This window comes from Crassostrea angulata, chromosome 8 (genome assembly GCF_025612915.1).
Source record: "Crassostrea angulata isolate pt1a10 chromosome 8, ASM2561291v2, whole genome shotgun sequence".
Classification (NCBI taxonomy): Eukaryota; Metazoa; Mollusca; class Bivalvia; order Ostreida; family Ostreidae; genus Magallana; species Magallana angulata.
In genome coordinates this window covers 17,643,054-17,662,150 of record NC_069118.1, presented here as the reverse complement: position 1 = coordinate 17,662,150, position 19,097 = coordinate 17,643,054, and the positions used below count along the sequence as shown (strand labels likewise).

General features: G+C 33.7%; 2 protein-coding genes across 3 annotated transcripts in view; both read right to left on the bottom strand.

Annotated features, from left to right (window-relative positions):
* Positions 1-7,327, bottom strand: part of LOC128159367 (carbohydrate sulfotransferase 15-like) — a 53,673-nt gene extending 46,346 nt beyond the window's left edge. Inside the window, exons 1-3 of one of the 2 annotated variants that reach the window (XM_052822431.1) lie at positions 7,122-7,327; positions 6,795-6,908; positions 6,607-6,665 (exon numbers count right to left, since the gene is read on the bottom strand). In XM_052822431.1, coding sequence (XP_052678391.1) covers positions 6,607-6,632 — 26 coding nt within the window. In that variant the 5' untranslated portion in view covers positions 6,633-6,665; positions 6,795-6,908; positions 7,122-7,327. The remainder of the gene's footprint in view (positions 1-6,606; positions 6,666-6,794; positions 6,909-7,121) is intronic. The other variant, XM_052822432.1, reaches the window with a different exon arrangement.
* Positions 7,328-11,980: 4,653 nt separating this feature from the next.
* Positions 11,981-19,075, bottom strand: LOC128158359 (alpha-L-fucosidase-like). Its single transcript, XM_052821150.1, has 7 exons — positions 18,662-19,075; positions 17,548-17,654; positions 16,783-16,910; positions 16,034-16,167; positions 14,757-14,854; positions 14,119-14,422; positions 11,981-13,602 (listed from the first exon to the last, which is right to left on the bottom strand). The coding sequence occupies exons 1-7, from the start codon at positions 19,015-19,017 to the stop codon at positions 13,347-13,349; spliced, it is 1,383 nt and encodes a 460-aa protein (XP_052677110.1). The 5' UTR covers positions 19,018-19,075; the 3' UTR covers positions 11,981-13,346.
* Between the last annotated feature and the right edge of the window lie 22 nt (positions 19,076-19,097).

Genomic DNA, 19,097 nt, shown 5'->3' with positions numbered 1-19,097 from the left:
AAAATATTTAACAGTAAAACGTTATCATTAAAATACTTTAGAGCCCCCTCAGCCCCTTATTAGAAGGGCCAGCACCTTTTTCATGATTTCAAATGAAAGCTCTTGTCAATTCAAACACTTTTTGTTCAACAAGTAATTACAAATTTTGTACGTTCTTGAGATATTTAGAGAGGGTCGTGTTAGGGGCCAACCCTGTAACTCCTTTTAGGGACCGCATAACAAGGAAATTATGGTTTCAGATTGTTAAGCTCAATATTTTGAGCATCTTTTGTTAAATATTGCTTATCCAAATGTTTCTTCATTTTGAGATATTAAGCATTAAAGTTTTGGACTTCTGGCCCCTTAAAATCCCTAATTACGTAACATAAGAGTAAATGATTGCCATGTATAGGTAAATAACCTTAGAATGAACATTATTGCTTCTATAACGCATCACAAAATATTTCACGGTAAAAAGTTATCATTAAAAGACTTTAGAGCCCCCTCAGCCCCTAATTTGAAGGGCCAGCCCCTTTTTCTTGATTTCAAATAAAAGCTCTTGTCAATTCAAACACATTTTGTTCAAAAAGTGTTTACAAATTTTGTACCGTTCTCGAGATATCTGCAGAGGGTCGTTTTAGGGGCCGACCCTGTAACTCCTTTTAGGGACCGCATAACAAGGAAATTATGGTTTCAGATTGTTAAGCTCAATATTTTGAGCATCTTTTGTTAAATATTGCTTATCCAAATGTTTCTTTATTTTGAGATATTGAACATCAAAGTTTTGGACTTCTGGCCCCTTAAAATCCCTAATTACGTAACATAGGAGTAAATGATTGCCATAATTAGGTTATTTACCTAAGATTAAACATAATTGCTTCTATAACGCATCACAAAATATTTCACGGTAAAAAGTTATCATTTAAAGACTTTAGAGCCCCCTCAGCCCCTAATTTGAAGGGCCAGCCCCTTTTTCATGATCTCAAATGAAAGCTCTTGATTTAATTAAGTTTTTTTGTTCTACATGTTTTAACAAAATGCTTTCAAGAAAAGAGATATTTAAAGAAAACCAAGAAAAATCATGACGCCTTTTTAATCTTAATTTTCAAGCTCGGGCGAGCTTCGGTGCTCTTTGAGATAAAGATGATTAATGACCATTAGACACTATTTCAGTCTTTCGTCTATCAGCCCTGAAAAGTTCAACATCATATCTTTAATAGTAAAAGAGGAGTTCTCCGCACAAAATACCCCCATAAAAACTGATAAATCCACGATATCTCAAGACAGGAAGTGACGTCATCAACAAAAAAATTTTCCAACAAGGTTCAGACCAATACCTATAAGAATTGAAAATTTGACGTAAATCGGTTGAGCCGTTTCCGAGAAATCGCGTGCACAAAATCGGTAAGAAAAAAAATAATAATAATAATAATAATAGGGAAAAAGAAACCTAAGAAAAACAATAAGGTCTTCCGTTGGAAACGGAAGACCTTAATAATAAGAAACAGTACGAAAACAATAAGGTCTTCCGTTGGAAACGGAAGACCTTAATAACTAGATCTCGTTACGAGTAACGAGTAGGTCTTCCGTCCGATTTTGTTTTCATATGATACGATGAAATATCGATATTCTCTGCCAAATCTGCGATCTTGGTGAATCTAGGTTTTTTGTCTCGAGACCGAAAACGGACGAACAAAAGAGGTTTATGAAAATTAAAACTAGGTTTTTTTATACATTTGTTTAGTGTACACCACTGTTAATCATGGAAGATGACACAGGGCGAAAAACCATCTTTAAGCAAGTCCTTAAAGGTGGCTTAAAGGTGACTTAAAGGAGCTTAAAGGCTATACAACCTTTAAGCCGCCTTTAAGTCACCTTTAAGCAAGTGCTTATAGGTCCTTAATGTCCAAACTTCTTTAAGCCACCTTTAAGCCACCTTTAAGCATCTTTAAGTGGCATTTACGCTCTCTTTACACTGCCTTTACACTGTCTTTAAGTGGCCTTTAAGTCAATATTGATCAAGCTGAACAATAAAAACATATATTAAATGCAAAAGCTCTTTATAGAGATGGGAGGGGGTCATCCGAGTGATAATATAATTTCCAAGGAAGGGGGGGGGGTGTGTTCCAGGCGGTTTTAATCGTCGCTCCATTAAACACAGAACGCTATCATCAGCACCGCTCCGATGGACACAGATTGCCGTTATAAAATTCTTTATAATTTTTTGGGGGTTTCAAAATTATTGTAGGGATGAGCACAGTCTCTGTATCTTAATATGTGCATAAAACTAATTAAAGTATGTTTGTTTCCTATTATAAATTAATCGGTGAAAAAAATCTCTCTCTCTCTCTCTCTCTCTCTCTCTCTCTCTCTCTCTCTCTCTCTCTCTCTCTCTCTCTCTCTCAGTTCATCCGGTTATTAAACAAAATAAGGATAATGAACCAAAAATGCATGATCTAATTTGTTAATCGGTTTAATGTTTGTAATTTTTTTTCAATTTTCATTATTTCTAACTCTAGATCTGCAAGATACATGTTAAAGATGAAAAGACTCTCAACTGCCTTTGTTATATCGGGCAGGATATTACTGCTTTGTTTGTCTAGACATAGTTTTGTTCGTTTGTGTATATCTAATTAGAGTCTATTGTTTGTCCAACTTAAGAAAACCCCTGAAACTAACACAGAATATACAAGATATACACAACAGTTGTGTCGTGTGCCCAGGTGCATGTTTGTGTATATCTAATTAAAGTCTATTGTTTGTCCAACTTAAGAAAACCCCTAGAACTAACACAGAATATACAAGATATACACAACAGGTGCGTCGTGTGCCCAGGTGCACGTCAGGGTTTCTAAAGGCGTTGAATCTTAGTATGTACGAGTATACGATAAGTCTAGTGAATAAAAGTTAATTTACATTTGTAATTCATTTTCAAAGTATTATTTCCCAGCTCTGGGTTTCAAAGATGTTACGTCTACAAATTAACGATACATGTATGTAAGAGTAAAATCTTGAGGCTAATTAATTAATGTACCGGTGATCATAAATAGGGGTTGATTATTTAAATATATGTATAAGGGTAAATATGTCAAAAAATATACCCGGCCTGGCACATCATACAATTGTATGTACAAGTCATTTGCAATTGCCACATGCAGTAAATACGTCACCAATAATTGGTAATTTTGTTTGTTATAGAATTGATAGTTTAAAAATCATGTACATACAATTACATGTAAATATTCAAACATATTGGAACGGTGCCGCGATCATGAAAACTGGGAAATTGCGGGAAATTGAACAAATACCCTAATAGTATCAATGCATTTAATAAAAGAAACGATTTCATTTTCTTTCTTACATTTTTATAGCTATATAATAAATTAGATGAAAAACGTATATCTACTCGGTTTAAATTTATTAACTAAGAAATCCTACTATAGTGAACCTAACGGTTTCCATTTAGGTATAATATATTTTTGTCCACTGAAGACCAAGTTCCGTATTTCATTCTAAATACATGCATGCATGTAATTTATAAATTAGATATAATTGATTGTTACAAACTGAATGGTTTGTCAAAATCTTTTCAAGTAAACACATTCAATACAGTGATTCAATATCCACTGATATATAGGATATAAAAACGCTCTTATACAAGTAAGTTGGCGTGGCGCAGAGGATGTGTGGTGATGCTAGAAAACTAAAGGTTCCGGGTTCAATTCTCGCCGTGGCCGGTGTTTTTTTTTTGTTTTTTTTTCATTTTTCTTTCTAGAACAAAAACCGTTTTAATACCTTTTCTTTCATAAAGTTAATACATTTTGTTGGAAATTAAGCACAATATTGAATTAAATTTTTTTTAATGGCATAAAGGTGGCTTAAAGGTAGCTTAAAGGTGGCTTAAAGGTAGCTTAAAGGTGGCTTAAAGAAGTTTGGACATTAAGGACCTATAAGTTGTCCTTAAAGGTGGCTTAAAGGTGGCTTAAAGATAGTCTTTAAGCTGCCTTTAAGCCATCTTTACGCTTTCTTTGAGCCACCTTTAAGCAATACATATAGCTTAAAGGTAGCTTAAAGGTGGATTAAAGATCGTCTTTAAGCTACCTTTAAACACCTTTAAGCTATCTTTAAGGAGGGCTTAAAGATGGTCATTCATCCTGTGTGAAACATCACTTACAGTGACTAAAATCTCGCTGGTAGCAATTTTGTAAAAAGGCTGGGTACCAAAGATATTTGAAATCTTGATTGTTTTCAAGTTATCTGTAATACAGTTTACGAGTGTCTTGGCCCCTCATTTAAGGGGCCAGTCCCTTTTTCTTGAGTTCAATCGAAAGGTCTCACGAATACTAACATTTTTTGTTCTTACACTCATCTAAAATTGTTGTTCATTTTTGAGATACAAATGATTGAATATTTTAGGGGCCAGCCCTCTAGATCCTTAATGGGGGCAGATTTTAGAGTTTTGATTAGTGGAATCGATTAGAATCATCAATGCAAACATTTTCTTTTCTACATTGCCTAACAAAATATGTCTCCTTCTCAAGATATATTGCATCAAAGTTTAAGTACTTTGGCCCCTTAAAATCCCTAATTACGTCATAAATGGGTGTGAAAATGATTTTACCTGATAAATATTGCTACAATCAACAACTTTGCTTCTATCATGCATTACAAAATTTTGATCGTTTTTAAGTTATTTGTAATAGAGTTTACCAGTGTCTTGGCCCCTAATTTAAGGAGCCAGCCCTTTTTTCTTGATTTTGTTGGAAAGAACGTTTAATTATCTACTACTTTTGTTATATATGTCTTAACAAAATACCAACTGATAAAAAGATACAGATGAAAACGTATGAAAATTTTGAATGAAAATTCGTACTCAATTATCGAGCCCAGGCGAGCTCCAAGAAATGGCGCCACTGGCGTAAAACAACATAATAGTGCACAACTTCAAACTATAGACTACCTATCCTGAAAATTTCATAGTCATATATCTGATAGTTTCTGAGATCAGCTCTGCACAAAATAGGTCGTGAAAATGTGCAAAATGGCCGATAAATCGGTACCGGAAGTGACGACAGAAAAAATCTCCAAAATGTATCAAGTTTACATCAAGTCCCATCTTCTGTGAAAAAATGATTGAAATCAGTCGAATAGTTTTCGAGAAATCGCGTGCACAAAATTTGTGGAAAAAAATAATAAGAAGAAGAAATCGTACGAAAACTATAAGGTCTTCCGTTGGAAACGGAAGACCTTAATAATAAGAAACAGTACGAAAACAATAAGGTCTTCCGTTGGAAACGGAAGACCTTAATAATTCTATTATTTACTCAGAAAATGTTTTGACTATAACAAAACTTTTAAATATTATATAGCGCGTTTTGTGACAAGTTGAAAAGTTAACTCGTAATAAAATGACGATGTCAGCGCTTAAGGCGGCGCAGCAGTAACTGATACAATTTTGTTAAAACTATGAAATAAATCCTAAGCGGCTTAGGAAGTAAATGAAATTAACAAAATTGATGAGAAATGCGTTTTGTGAATAAGTAGTTAAACAACATTGAAAATATTTGAACAAGTATGATGACAATAAGTGAAAAAAAAGAAACCCCGAACGATATCAATGGACGTCAAAATGCAGAACGACACATTTCGGTAAGACGGACGTTAGACAACAAGTAATACAGGGTAAGTATGTCGACAGATCGTTTGTACTTAGAAAATATTTAAAAAACAACAAAAATAGAAATATATTTTGAATATGCACTCAGGGTACATGTTCAAAGATAATATTTTTTCTAAGACATTTTCGGAAATAAAACGTAAATGTTATCGTAAAACGATGTGGAGGGTTTAGCAACAACGTAAAACTGGAAATTTTCGACGTCGCACATTGCGCCGCCTGACAAAACCTGGGTCATTGAAAAAAACATAGAAGTCTAATGAAATTGCAGTGAACAAATTATCAATTATGTGTCCTGTCTACATTATTTTGGGACAGCCCTCGTACATGTTGTATAAACCTCGTTGTTTAATTGAAATCAACTGAAAATTGAAAATTGGGTCTATTGTCCAGCCCATGTCCCTGCCAAACATAAAAGGGGGCTTTTTTCGTTGGCATATTTTATTCCGAGAAACTATTCGGCTTTAATAAAAGCCAAGGGACCAGAAAATTGTCCGTTAAAAGTTTTATTTCATACTTCTCTGCCAAATAGAGAGCAAGGGAGCCTCCAACCGAAAAAAGATGTTTCATTGAACCCTAGCACTATGGAATAGCAACATCACACAAAATATTGACCAATTATTACACGAATGTAAGGAATTTGTTCTTGTTGCATTTCTTAAATTGTAATAATTGATGATCGAAAAAATATCTAATACTTTTCGATCTCTTCTGATGTTCAAAAATGAGAGTAATTTTTTTTAAAATTAACCATTCGTTAACAAACAAGAGTAATTATCTTCATGTAAATAAACAATTTTAGATCAGAAAATCAAAAGACAGATATTTCAAAGCAAATTTATTTGTTCGCTTTTTGTGAATCTTGTGATTTTATCGTATCTTTTCTTTTGACCCTCGAATAAATCTAAAATGAAAAAATAACTTTGTGATATGAAGAACTAAGAGATTACCTGTAACAAATAACTTTCAATTTCATCCTGGTTTATATTTCTCTTTGAATCCTGTGAAACTGTTGAAATCAAAGGAAAAGTCGTTTAAATCATGTCCGTAAAAAATCATTAAAATGGTAAATTGCTTGCTTTACATGTAATGTCTGTTAAAAGTAGTTAACTATAAATATTTATTGCATTCAGCTTACCTTTTTTTTAATCAATTTATTTTGCCATCCGCATTGTGTTTATTAATCCGAGGTTTGAAAATATATAGAAAAGGCTAGTGTTTAAAGAAGTTACTCATCAAATGTGTCGCAAACCTTAACCATGAAAAATAAATAAATACATTAGATTTATCTAAATATAACGTATATTCAATAAACAAATTTTTCAGTATGTCTTGGATCGCCGACTTAAACTCGACTCTATAATGTTTTCACGGAAATAATTGCACTCTTCACAAATCCCCAATTTTTATTCAAGGTTTTTTTTTCAAGAGAGAATTTATTTTAAATTCCACAGTTTTCACTTACTTCCCGCTCTTTCTATAGATGATGCCTTGATGGCATCGTTTATGTTCACTTAGGACTGTTTTCTCTTATTCTCCCGTGGAATATTTTGTCCGAGCAATCTTCTACTTAACTATTTCCAACTTCATTCTAAATGAAATGTTACTGTTTAAGTGTCAGGACCTTTGTAGCATCGACAGTCATAAACATTATCTTTTTATTTATCAATTCAGATTGGAATGCTATTGACATATTCGTCAACTCTTTGAACGGAGGCATGTTTAAACCGTTAAATTATCTCTTTTTTACCATTCCTTTCAGTTTGAGTTGTTATTGCGACTTACATGTATTCTCTGGCGGGATTTAAATGATGAAATTAACCTTACGTAACACAGTGAATGACCCTACCCGTTTCACTTTAATCCGATACAAGTTAGAACGTTCTTTCTTAAATTGTTTCTTTGTTGCGAGAACGTATATCGTGACTATTTTGACCTACATTTAGTGTCTTACATGTAACATATAGCAACTATCTTAACACGAATTGTGCGTGTGTTTAACTTTGTTATTTTGAGGCTTGAAACCAAATTGAAAGTCTTGAAAAGTTGCCATATACTCTTATACAATCTTTAAGTTTTGATGTACATATATACATCGAGTTTGCAAGACTATCATCACAGATTCGAGATTTCAAAGGATAAGTCACGTGTATATATAATCATTGTTGACAAGCAATTGCTTCATCTTGTTAGAAAGATGATTCCTTGAGATAGCACGCCCATTAATGAATTTCAAAAAGTTCATTATTTAATAACATTTTTTGCAACAATGAGTATCGTGGATGGGATAGAAAAGACACTAACAAGTTAAATTGCATAGTCCGTTTATGGAAAATATTCAATTAACCTAATATATGTAATTTTAACACTGTACAGAATAGCACTTAGTTAAACCAAATTGCTCAAGTGTCTTCCCATAACTGCTTACTTAAAAAAAAAATTGGAGTTATGACTACTTAATGTACTCATAACACCAAAAGCAGGCACGCAGCATCGTTTTTGAAAGTGGTGTGGGGGGGGGGGGGGGGGGGCAGACTCATCCATCTTGACAACAACAAAAAAAGTATAATTTTAACTTCAATACCACAGTTTATTTCATTATTTTCAATTCAATTTTTTACATGGTCCCATAAAAGTGGGGGGGCCAACTCCATGTTAATTCAATATTTTGTATGTAAATTTAAGAAAAATCTTTGCTGCGCAAAAAAGTGGGAAGGGGCGCAGGGGGTTGTTGCTGCCGATGCTGCGTGCCTGAAAAGTTCATTTCTTAATGCAGTCATAACACCAAATTTTACATTAAACTGAACATTATGAGTGGTGACATCGCAGTTACACTTTTGATGAGTAAAATTTACGAATCGACAAAGCGAGATTTTTGTTTAATTAAGTGAACCATTGATTCCTTTTCTTAGAAGGCCTTAAAGCTATATACACGCTATAATTTGCGTCAATTTTGAATGACAGTGAAAACGCATGTGTTTGTCTACTTATAAAAGTTATCCTTAATCTGTAAATTACAAGGGTGAATTCCATCTCGTTACAAAGATATAGATTTTTAATTGTTTATTTTCCTGCCAGGAAAATATACCTTTTCATGAATATTGATGAAGGAAGAGCAAACCGACCTCATTGCGCATGTCCGCGGAGAACTAGGTGGTCGTTATTGTTTGCCTAATTAAATATCCAACTTGATTTTTAATATGCTTAACAGTTGTTAATTTGAAATACATACATGTATATGTATAATGAGTAAAATACGCTTGCCATTCACGATACCCTTACTTCTGCATTAACATTTATAGGATCTATAAATAGCACATAGGGGAAAAACACAGGTCTACGTCATTTTTTTAAAGGAAGTATTCATATCTACTCACAGGCTTGTATTTTTTTCTTTTGTTTGTACTCGTATATCGGACAAATTTATGCTTTACTGAAAATATCCTTTCCTTTGTGAAACTATCACAATTATGAAGATGTTGACCCTTCACCAGTTTTGGTATGATAGGCTAAATTTAGCTGTCGATATCACGTGATAGATTGATATTCACGAGGAGGCATTACTTTCCTGGCAGGAAAATAAATATTTTTTATTGTTTAATATTTGATATATTTGATACGTGATCGAATTGAGCATTATAATTAACAGAATAAAGGTAACTTTTATTAGTAATCAAACACATACATTTTCCGCTTTATTCAAAATTGACGCAAATTATAGCGTGTATAGCTTTAAACAATTAAAACAGAATGTCCTTTAAAAAGTGATGAGAGCTTCCAATAAATCGAACTGTATCAATATAACTTACGTATAAACGATAAATCTAAAACATTACAAGAAATTTCACATCGTATTTAGTATCAAATTAAAAACTTACCCGAATACATGTATTAAATGTCTGAGCCAAATTTAAAGGTTCTCATGTTAAATACGTTTGTTGTTCTTGTTGTTCTTTCTTGTTGTTGTTTGTAGTTACACACAATATATGTCTGTTTTGCTTGTGCATTAATGCCTGAATTATCTATTAAGTAATTAAATGACCACGGTCAAAAGCTTATAAATCTTTGACCGGTGTTGTTTAGTGCCATTTCCCACTAGCCATCTTTTTTCTCTCGTAAAAATAGCTATATAGTAGACCCCCCCCCCCCCCCCCCCCGAAAACTGGCTATATAGTGGGAGTCCCCCTTTTAATAGCCAGATGACCATCAAGGAGGACCTGCTATATGTATTAGATTAATGTTAAGGCGGACCATTTGTGTCAGTAATTCGCAAATAACAAAGATGTCTGATGACTCATAATAAAAGGTGATAATTCGCTACTCTCAGTATATGACTGAAAATGAACCACTCATCTTCAAAAGCCATCGGTTTGAAGTTAATAATATGAAAGGTTCCGATACCTATGTAATATTGACTTCTGAATATCTAGCAGGCGACCGGGTGCAAAGATATGACGAAAAACAGAAATATTTCACTCAAAGGGTTCTAACGCGGGGATAAGTGTTGCTGTATTTAAAGAGACGCCTTCAAACTTGGTTTTAGTATAAAAACATTTACATATTTACATTAACACCAAGCGGATTAAAATGTTTTTAAGGAAATATTTGTTTCTTTAAAACCCGCAAGGTTTTCTGATATTAACAATTTTTAGGTGAATGAAACGGCTTTGTATAATTCGAACTTCTTTGGTATCTTTGGTGAAAAAAAAACCTCGCATGGTAGAGATTCTGAGTCGTGTCTCGAAAATATAAAATGAGGCAATTTGCAAGTTGAAAATAAACGATGTCTTATGATTATCACGCAGAGAATATAATTTACAAATATACCTTATATATTTGTCCTATTATTTTAGAACAATTTCAGTAATAAATCATAACAAATTATTCAAAAAATTGTATTTAACTTGTTTATTCAATCAAATACAAATCTAAATTAAAAAAGACAAAAATAATTGGCATTTCGATTGATTTTGAATTACGCACATATGCGCTGTATTACATTCGAAGGTAACTTACCCCCCCCCCCCCCCAAAAAAAAAAAACAAAAAAAAAAACTTGATGATTTTTTTTAATCAAAACTGAGATAACAGCAGAGTATATTTTTTATACACTGTAATTGAAAAATAAATGTACATTTCTTGAACACTCTGATTTAAATCTTTTCAAAACGTGTCCTGTCAATTTTATTATCTTCCAAGCTAAAGAGGTGATATGTACTTTATAATGATAGCAACCATCTTGCCTCGATGAATTGGTAATGCTACGTTCTCACTATCACGATTCGCGGCGCGATCGATATCACGGTCTTAGTTTAAACGTGTTGATCGTGTCAACTTTCAATAGATCTTGAGGTTTGTTGCAGCAGTTGTGTTGATCATAGTTTTGACTACGATTTTCTAAGACCGGCACGATTGTTTTTCAGTCGTTATCATTGTATCAGATCGCTTCGCATCTTTACCAAGCGCAGCATGTCCAATTTTCATTACAATCTTGTCGCACTATTCGCGGTGATCTGGCTTACAGACTGTATATTAGAGTAGATAAACACAGCAATGAGCTGCTTTCAGTTGCGATGTATTAATATGGTAATTCAGGCTTTATGGATGCATTCGTCGGGGTTCAATCGTAGCTCAAATCATGATCACTTTCCATCTTGATCGTGAACAGCCGTCATTGTTATGCCTTATTGCAACACAGTACATCAATGCGTGATGAACGTTTCATTACGTATAGAAACGCATCTGCACGTACACCAGCGTCCTAATTCAGGACTCATGTCAAGATCAGATCGAGAATTAAAGGCTCCTATACAATACTGGTCAACGCAGATCATGCACGGATCCAGAATTCAGTACGTAAAATAAAAGAAAAAGTCATTCTTTTTAAAAATGGAATTGAGTCCGATTTCATCATACTTACTTCGAGCACCCCGTGGTTTTATCTTAGGTGGCTGAAGGTTCAATCAATCGCTAAACAACGGGGTCTGTAGCTATGAATTACTATTAATTTCTCTAAGAAAAAGAATCATACTTGGTGGAAGTAAATATGCCTATAAATTATACAGTAAAACACCAACACAATGAGTCTACTTATTACGAATTCTAGCTTACAGCAAAACAAGTTTCACCCCCCCCCCCCCCCCTTCTTAAAAATGTAACATTTTACCGCCAATACCGGGTTTACTTGTAACATGTTTATAAACAAACATATCATCAATTACAATTGCTTATCTCTGGCAATCAGCCATATTTAATCCTGTTCTTTTGTAAAAAGGTCTTCATATACTGTTTCTAAATTGAATATAAGGGGAAATATTGTCTCATGTACTTGTTTCTTTTCTTTATTAGTCAAAGCAGTGACAGAAAAGTAGAGTATGGATAACTATTGCATATATATCAGCTTTATATATGAGATATTTATAACTGATATGCTGAAAAGGAAATCAACTATTGCAAGAATTAAATATTTTACTTACACGTAAATGACATTCATATAATATGTCTATGTAAAAAAAATATCTACTATGTGGTATAAGAAAAAAAGTTGAGCATTTACAAACAACACTTGATGGATTTCAAGTCATCTGACAGTTATTACAGTCAAATGCAATACACATTACGCAATACAGAGATCGAGACCTAATATTTTGGGGCCTTAAAAAAAAATTACATTGCATAATGATGTACAAGTATACACATTATGTTTATTTTGTTCAATTTCAACATTAGGTTTGTGTCATTTTTGCATATAAAAAATCTTGAAAAACATGGAATGTAATAATTGAATGTGTCACACACTGTACATGCACACAAAAAACACTAAATAACATTCAATCTAGGTTCACTGAGTAAAATGAGACAAAAGAGACAAATCTTTCAAAAAATAGAAAACCAACAGCACAAATCACAAACATGCTTACATGTACATACCCCGTAATAAAATAAATGCATAATATGGAATGGTTTTCACTTCAACTCTAACCTTATAAAGGCCTAGTGCTATTTTCAAGAAAGTATTAAAAACTTGTACAAAAATCTATCTCTATAAAAATGGCTGTTTATCACAAAATATAAGAATTCTTTGCAACTCTTATTTATTGCATTTACAATGTATATCGTATCTCTTAATTCTAATAAACAAGAATAATTGTACTATAGTTTGTCCCAAGATATTTATGCAGCACATTTGGAGGATTCTGAATAAAAAATACACATACTTGTGAAAGAAGTGCAAGTGAAATAGATGAGAAGGGAACATTATCATTTTTCTCTCGAAAAAAATTGGCAGGAACAAAAACTGATTTCGTGTGGAGGTTTATAATGGGGAATGTTAACATCTTCTCTTAATTCAGAATCCTTGGAATACCTAGCACAATTTTTCAAGATTATCATCCGATCTGTTGCAATACAAAATCCCTGTAGACATATATTTTTTAGCTATGTATTGAAACCTGTTAAGCTAGAGAGAGCGTTTCAAAGGAGAAATCTCAGAAATTTTTCATACTTTTGATTGAACATCTTTTTGCACCTTGAGGCATTTACAAATATCAAGTAATTAAGCAAAACATGAATTGAGGATATCTTGGGACAGCTTATAGTATTTAAATGTAAAATAAATTGAAAAAAGCAATAAAAAAATACCAGCAAGGATAAAAACCACCCTGGCTGTCATCAATCATCACTTAGATGAGTCAATTGCTTATTCCATCTAGCTTTAATACCCAGGCCCATTTACATGGCATCATATTCCAACCAATAAGGGGAAACTTAATTTCAATCCCCCCTATGGGCCCCTTGCTCCAGTTGAAGTTCCCTTGATAACCAAGCAGTGATACTACTGTGGCTGTTGTTGTTTGGGGTGCCCCAAGGGTAAGAGTTCCTGCTTTTGGCCACTGTAGGAGAATGGCATATACTGTGTATCCTGTGGCAGATTTCTTTTTTGTGTACCTATAAAATATACATAACAAATGGCATTTAATGGCATTTAAGTATGAACAATGTTTAACTGGATTTTTTTGAGGGGTGCCATTTTGTTTTTAATATTGAGGCATTGTCATGAATTCACAAATTCTAAGATTCAAAATGCATTCATTGTATATTGATTGAGTGATCATTTTAAAAATTGCAATAGATACAATCTGCAGAGAAGTTTGAAAATAAAACAAATAACCAGTATCTACTGAGGAAAGAAATGCAAATATGTATTTACATCCTCAGAATATACTTATGACATGCTATTCTAAGTATATTAGAAATGTTATAAAGTGAAAAACAATTTAGTTTCTGACTAATCTCTTCAGAGAATTGGACTGGCATAGGCTTCATCTTGGGTCATAGCAATGCCTTTTTAACACATCTAATCTGAGCACTTCTTGAAACGTTGAAGTGTATCAAATTCATTGAGTTAAACAGAGCTAAATATATTTTTGATGTACATGTATAAGAGTTTATTTAAACCCTCACCATACATCCTTAGTGACAGTGTCATTTTGATGGGACCACGGTCTCGTTCCATAGATAGCCTCCCCATTCACACCCAGCCACTCCCCCATTTGTTTCAGCCTCTCTTCCATAATCGGCACTATTCTGCCGTAACTTGTTGGCCCCACATTCATCAACATGTTTCCTCCACAGCTGACAGTGGTGATGAATGTCTTCAGCAGTTCCTCAATCGTCAGGTAATTACTCAGAGGGGCATTTCTGCGGTATCCCCATGAATAATGATCTATTGTCATGGCATTTTCCCATTTATGTGTTTGAAGCTTACCTAAAAATAGAATGACAGACATTGTGAGGCATGAAAACAACACCAATAAGCTTTTGTATAATGCAGCAAGCATTTCCAAAGCCTCAATGAAATATGTGGTCAAACGTTTTTAGAACAAACATAGACATTAACTTAGAGGACATAATCAAGTATTTTAATCCCCTGCAACTTTTTAAAAAATTATTCGAATTTGATCTTTAAGTTTAAAGCAAAGTAGAATAAAAAAAAAAAACAAACAATTTATACTTTCAGATTTACAATTTCAAAAAGTTTGTAAAAATAAATAAAATCATTTATTTTTTTGCTTTCACCTGTAGTTGCTATGGGAACATACCTGGATTGTACCTGTCAGCACAGGTAAAGAATCCTCCGTGATGACAAGAGATGTTCTTCCCCCATCTGTCATTGACCACCACTGTGTCCTTCACAGGACTATAGCAAGCACAAAAGCAATTTCTTAAGTTATATCATAAGATTATTGTTTTTCCATATCAAACCAGTAAAGAGCTACATACATGTACAGGTAGAAAATGGGATTTTGACATTAAAAAAATGACTACATGCACTAGTTATCACATTGATTAAAGTAAAACAAATCATCATCACTATATGTATAAAGATTGTCTGTAATATGAATGTATAATCATATGATGCATGGGAACTAACTCCAGCATTCCCACTGGCATCTCAACACTTCACATAAAATGCAATTTATGTTAATCTACAACAACTTTCAAAGTTTGAAGACCCTTTCCTCTCTGGCCCTCTATTTCAAGTAATAATTTTTTTTAAATTAAAAAGATAATGAAAAGTTTATATCCATCGTTAAAAGTTATCGGCTGTGATGGTTTGTTAAACAAACATTCAATCACTTTAATTTCATATCACGTAAATGGTAGCTCCTTGACACCTTAACTAAGTCTCATTTTTGTCTTTTGAATAGTATCAAGGGAGACAAGCAAGATAAGTACAATGTGTGAACCTGTTACAGAGAGCTTGCATTATGTGGTTGCTGTAGATGATGATGAGATGCAGTAATTATTTTATTTTACCTGAGCAAGGGAAATGTTTAATCAAAAAATTATTATTAATATCTTAAGTATGGACAATTTTGATGAAATGAAAATATTAATGGACATTAATTCAACAGTTAACTACCAAAGAAATTTTTCTCAAAATAAAAAAAAACCCACTTAGAATTCTCTAGCTGCCAATTCTGAAACATGGCATCGTGTAGCTATTTCTTTTTTCATTAAAGTGTTTGTGTTGTGTTCTAACTCATCTATTCTGCATCATATTCTCTACATCTCAAATATTTTCTACGCATGTTTTACCCATCTGGTTTAAGAAATATACAAACTACAAACACAGTACAATGTTAATGTATAAAGTAGACTCCTTATTTTTTGCGAGTACTTAATTCCGTGATTCAACTGTTTTGCAGCAAATAGCGAGATTATAGAATTGAGAACACCAAATTTTTATCATATTTTCAATAAGTTTACATCTGTCAAAAAAATAGAAGCGGGATTTTAAAATCAGTGAGATGTGCCTCTTGTGATTTTACACAAATATTAATTCCTCACATTTAATTAGAAATTTACAGTATACCTGTCATTATAGAGCCAGGCGAGGAACTCCTGGGATGTCCAATACTCGGCAGGGGCGTCCCCATCCCCGTCTGACCACACCACCTCTGGCTTGTATTTCTGAACAATCTCGTACAGCTCCGGCATGGTCTTGGACTGATTAGAGACAAATCATACGTTCAAAGTCTGACTTCGAAAATTCAAATACACTCTCTTTTTAAAGATGTTTCTCCCATGCACCCTCAAAATTTTTCAATCAAACTTCTTTGCTTAGTGTTAATACTTAACCAAAAATATCTTGAAACTGTTTTGAATTAAAATGAGTAAAAGTAGACTCTAAGGCCACACAAAATTGATCACTTGGTTCTCAGGCCGAGATCTGAAAAAAAAACAACAGATGCGGCAGGGCGATCGATGGTATATTTTTCTTTTTCATCTCAGACCCATGCATTCCTTGCTATTATTTGCTTTAAAACATCGCTTTTTCTGAAATTTTTTTTATAAGAATTGCACCTTGTTAAGATAAAATATCCCACATCCTAATTCTTTTTTTATGAAATAAAAAGAAAAAAATACCACTGCCAAGCCACATCTGTTTTTGAAAATACTGGCCTGAGAACCAAGTGATTTTTTTTATATCCTTATGGTTTTTTTTTAGCTCCTCTCTCTAGTTCTCTATCTCTCTCAAACAATTTTGAAAAATAACTTTAATATGGTTGTTGAAAATATATTTACGAACACATAAAATGATGATGTGTGATAACAGCATACCTTGACAAAGTTCTGGGTTTTGAAGCCATTTGCTGCATCACTTTTGTACAATGGATTAAACCACTCAAACATGGAGTGATAGAGTCCAAACTTTAGAGAGTAATCCCTAACAGCATCTGCCAAGTCCCCTGTTTAATGGAAACTTACACAAATAATCATGATGTATTATCTACATATACTGTATACAGGGAAATATTTGCTCCCATATTATGTTAGCTCCTTTTGCCCTTGTTGTCAGCGGGCAAATTAAAGACTGGGCGAATTCCAATGTCTCAAATTATCTGTCTTTAAATACAACTGTGTCTGGGCAAATTCAAGACGGGGAAAAACTAATTGCAAGTGTGGAATGGTGAAAATTACCAGGGGGTGAAAATAAACCTGTATACAGTATATAAATTCCCATTATATACATGTTGTACTATGTACATACTTCAGAATCTCACAATCATCAAAAAAATATTCAAGGTTTTGAAATATATATTGAAGTTATAATATTAATAAGGTAAAAAAAAACCACCCCAGTGGTGGGGACTTTCAGAAAACTTTAATACATATGCAAGATATCAATATTCTTGAGTTAGAGATCAACTGTATAATCTATTGATACATACTAAACCTGAGCTTAAAGGAAACACCAGTGAGTACATATGATACCCAGTAATCAAATGTCAAGCCCCATTGTTCAAATGTACAGGCAAAATCCTAGCATCCGGTTATACATGTATTAACACTGTACCTGTTTTTACTTTATCCTCTAGCTCTTACCAACAAGATCTCTGTTTGGTCCAGTGTCATTGGCATTCCAGTTAAAGGAGTATTTGGATGGCCAGTTAGTGAATCCTTCATGATGTTTGCTAGTCAGAACAACATACCTGTTTAAAGAGTGCATATTATCAATCAACCGGACTTCCTAAATCAAAAAGAGCACAACAAAGCTAGTTTTATGTTAAAATTAAAAAAATTCTATTGAATTAAATGAGGCAGCTAGTGTTAAATGATGTATGTTCTACATTCAGAAATATTTTTGCATCATTTATTTCCAGATAATACTAGTCATCCGGTCATACTTTTTAAAGAGTGCAGCATTTACAGGTGGGAGAGATACATGGCTAGTGTTCTCTAAACCAAACATAATGGGCCCTGCTTTAAGCTATTATAATGAAAAGCATTAAATTTCAATGACTGTGCACAATAGATCTATATATATTCACCAAAATGCACTCTTTGGGTTTGGTATGTCAATTAGGGCAAAGATGAAAAATTATTTCCTGTACCTATGGACTATCAAGAAATTTGACATCTGTTACATGGTTCAAGGTCAATGCACACCCCTTACCCATAGCACTGTTTTTATAGTAATATCTAATCCATATCTGTACATGGATTTTAGAGATTAGCTATGACCGTTACCATGAAACTTGGTTCAAGGATACTTGATGTGAAGTATGAGCCAGCCATAGGTTTGGCCAAAGGTTTTCCAGAGATCTGATATGACCTTGACCATTTAGCTGATGTGCATAATATCTTGATTTACACATTACCCCAACACTTTTTATGATGTTATATTAATGAGCCAAGAATTCAAGGGTCAAGAGAAGAACAATTAAATATTCTACAGAACTGAGGGTTTTACACTATTTAGTACTCAAATTAATTAAAGCCTATTTTGTGTGTGAAATACAAATCAAGGAGAGATAAAAGTGATAATGAATGACTTGAAGAAGGGGCAAGAGGACAAGTTTGTTCACCATAGGGCACACACAAAGGAGGTCCTATTAGAAAAACTTGGTCAGAATTTGAAATGCAGAAAGTTGACGACGGCAGTCTTATACAATAAGACTATATAGGCATAATGCTTTTCACCTCTCACATGACTTACTTGGCTCCTGCCTGTTTGAAAAGACTAGCCCACTCTATTGGGCTGTAAAACTCTGCTTTAAACTCAGGCGCAAAGTCTGGGTATGTGAAATCTGGGGGGTAGTTCTTCTGCATAAAGTCAATAATGCCAGGCAGTCCCCTTTGCTTCCAGTCATACCAAAACCACTCCGAGGAAAAGCTTGGAACCGAGAAAACTCCCCAGTGTATGAAGATTCCGAGTTTTGCATCGTCATACCAATCCGGCAGGGGGCGGGAATCAAGAGAGTTCCAATTCGGGTCATATCGAATTGTCAGCGACACATCTGTCAACAGATGAACCACGAAAATGATCCTAAAAATCTTGCAAAATTTCGGCATGACCAAATGAAAAGTAAGTCACGTGCGAGAGATCGTCACGTGGTTTTGTTTACGAAAGTCACATGGCCGCGCCGTTCATA

Excerpts from the sequence above, each read along its gene's own strand:
- LOC128158359 (XM_052821150.1), bottom strand. The coding sequence starts at position 19,017 with ATGCCGAAATTTTGCAAGATTTTTAGGATCATTTTCGTGGTTCATCTG. Across the intron at positions 14,423-14,756 it reads TGCTGACAGGTACAATCCAG|GTAAGCTTCAAACACATAAA; the intron begins GTATGTTCCCAT and ends TTCTATTTTTAG. Across the intron at positions 13,603-14,118 it reads ACTGTCACTAAGGATGTATG|GTACACAAAAAAGAAATCTG; the intron begins GTGAGGGTTTAA and ends TATATTTTATAG.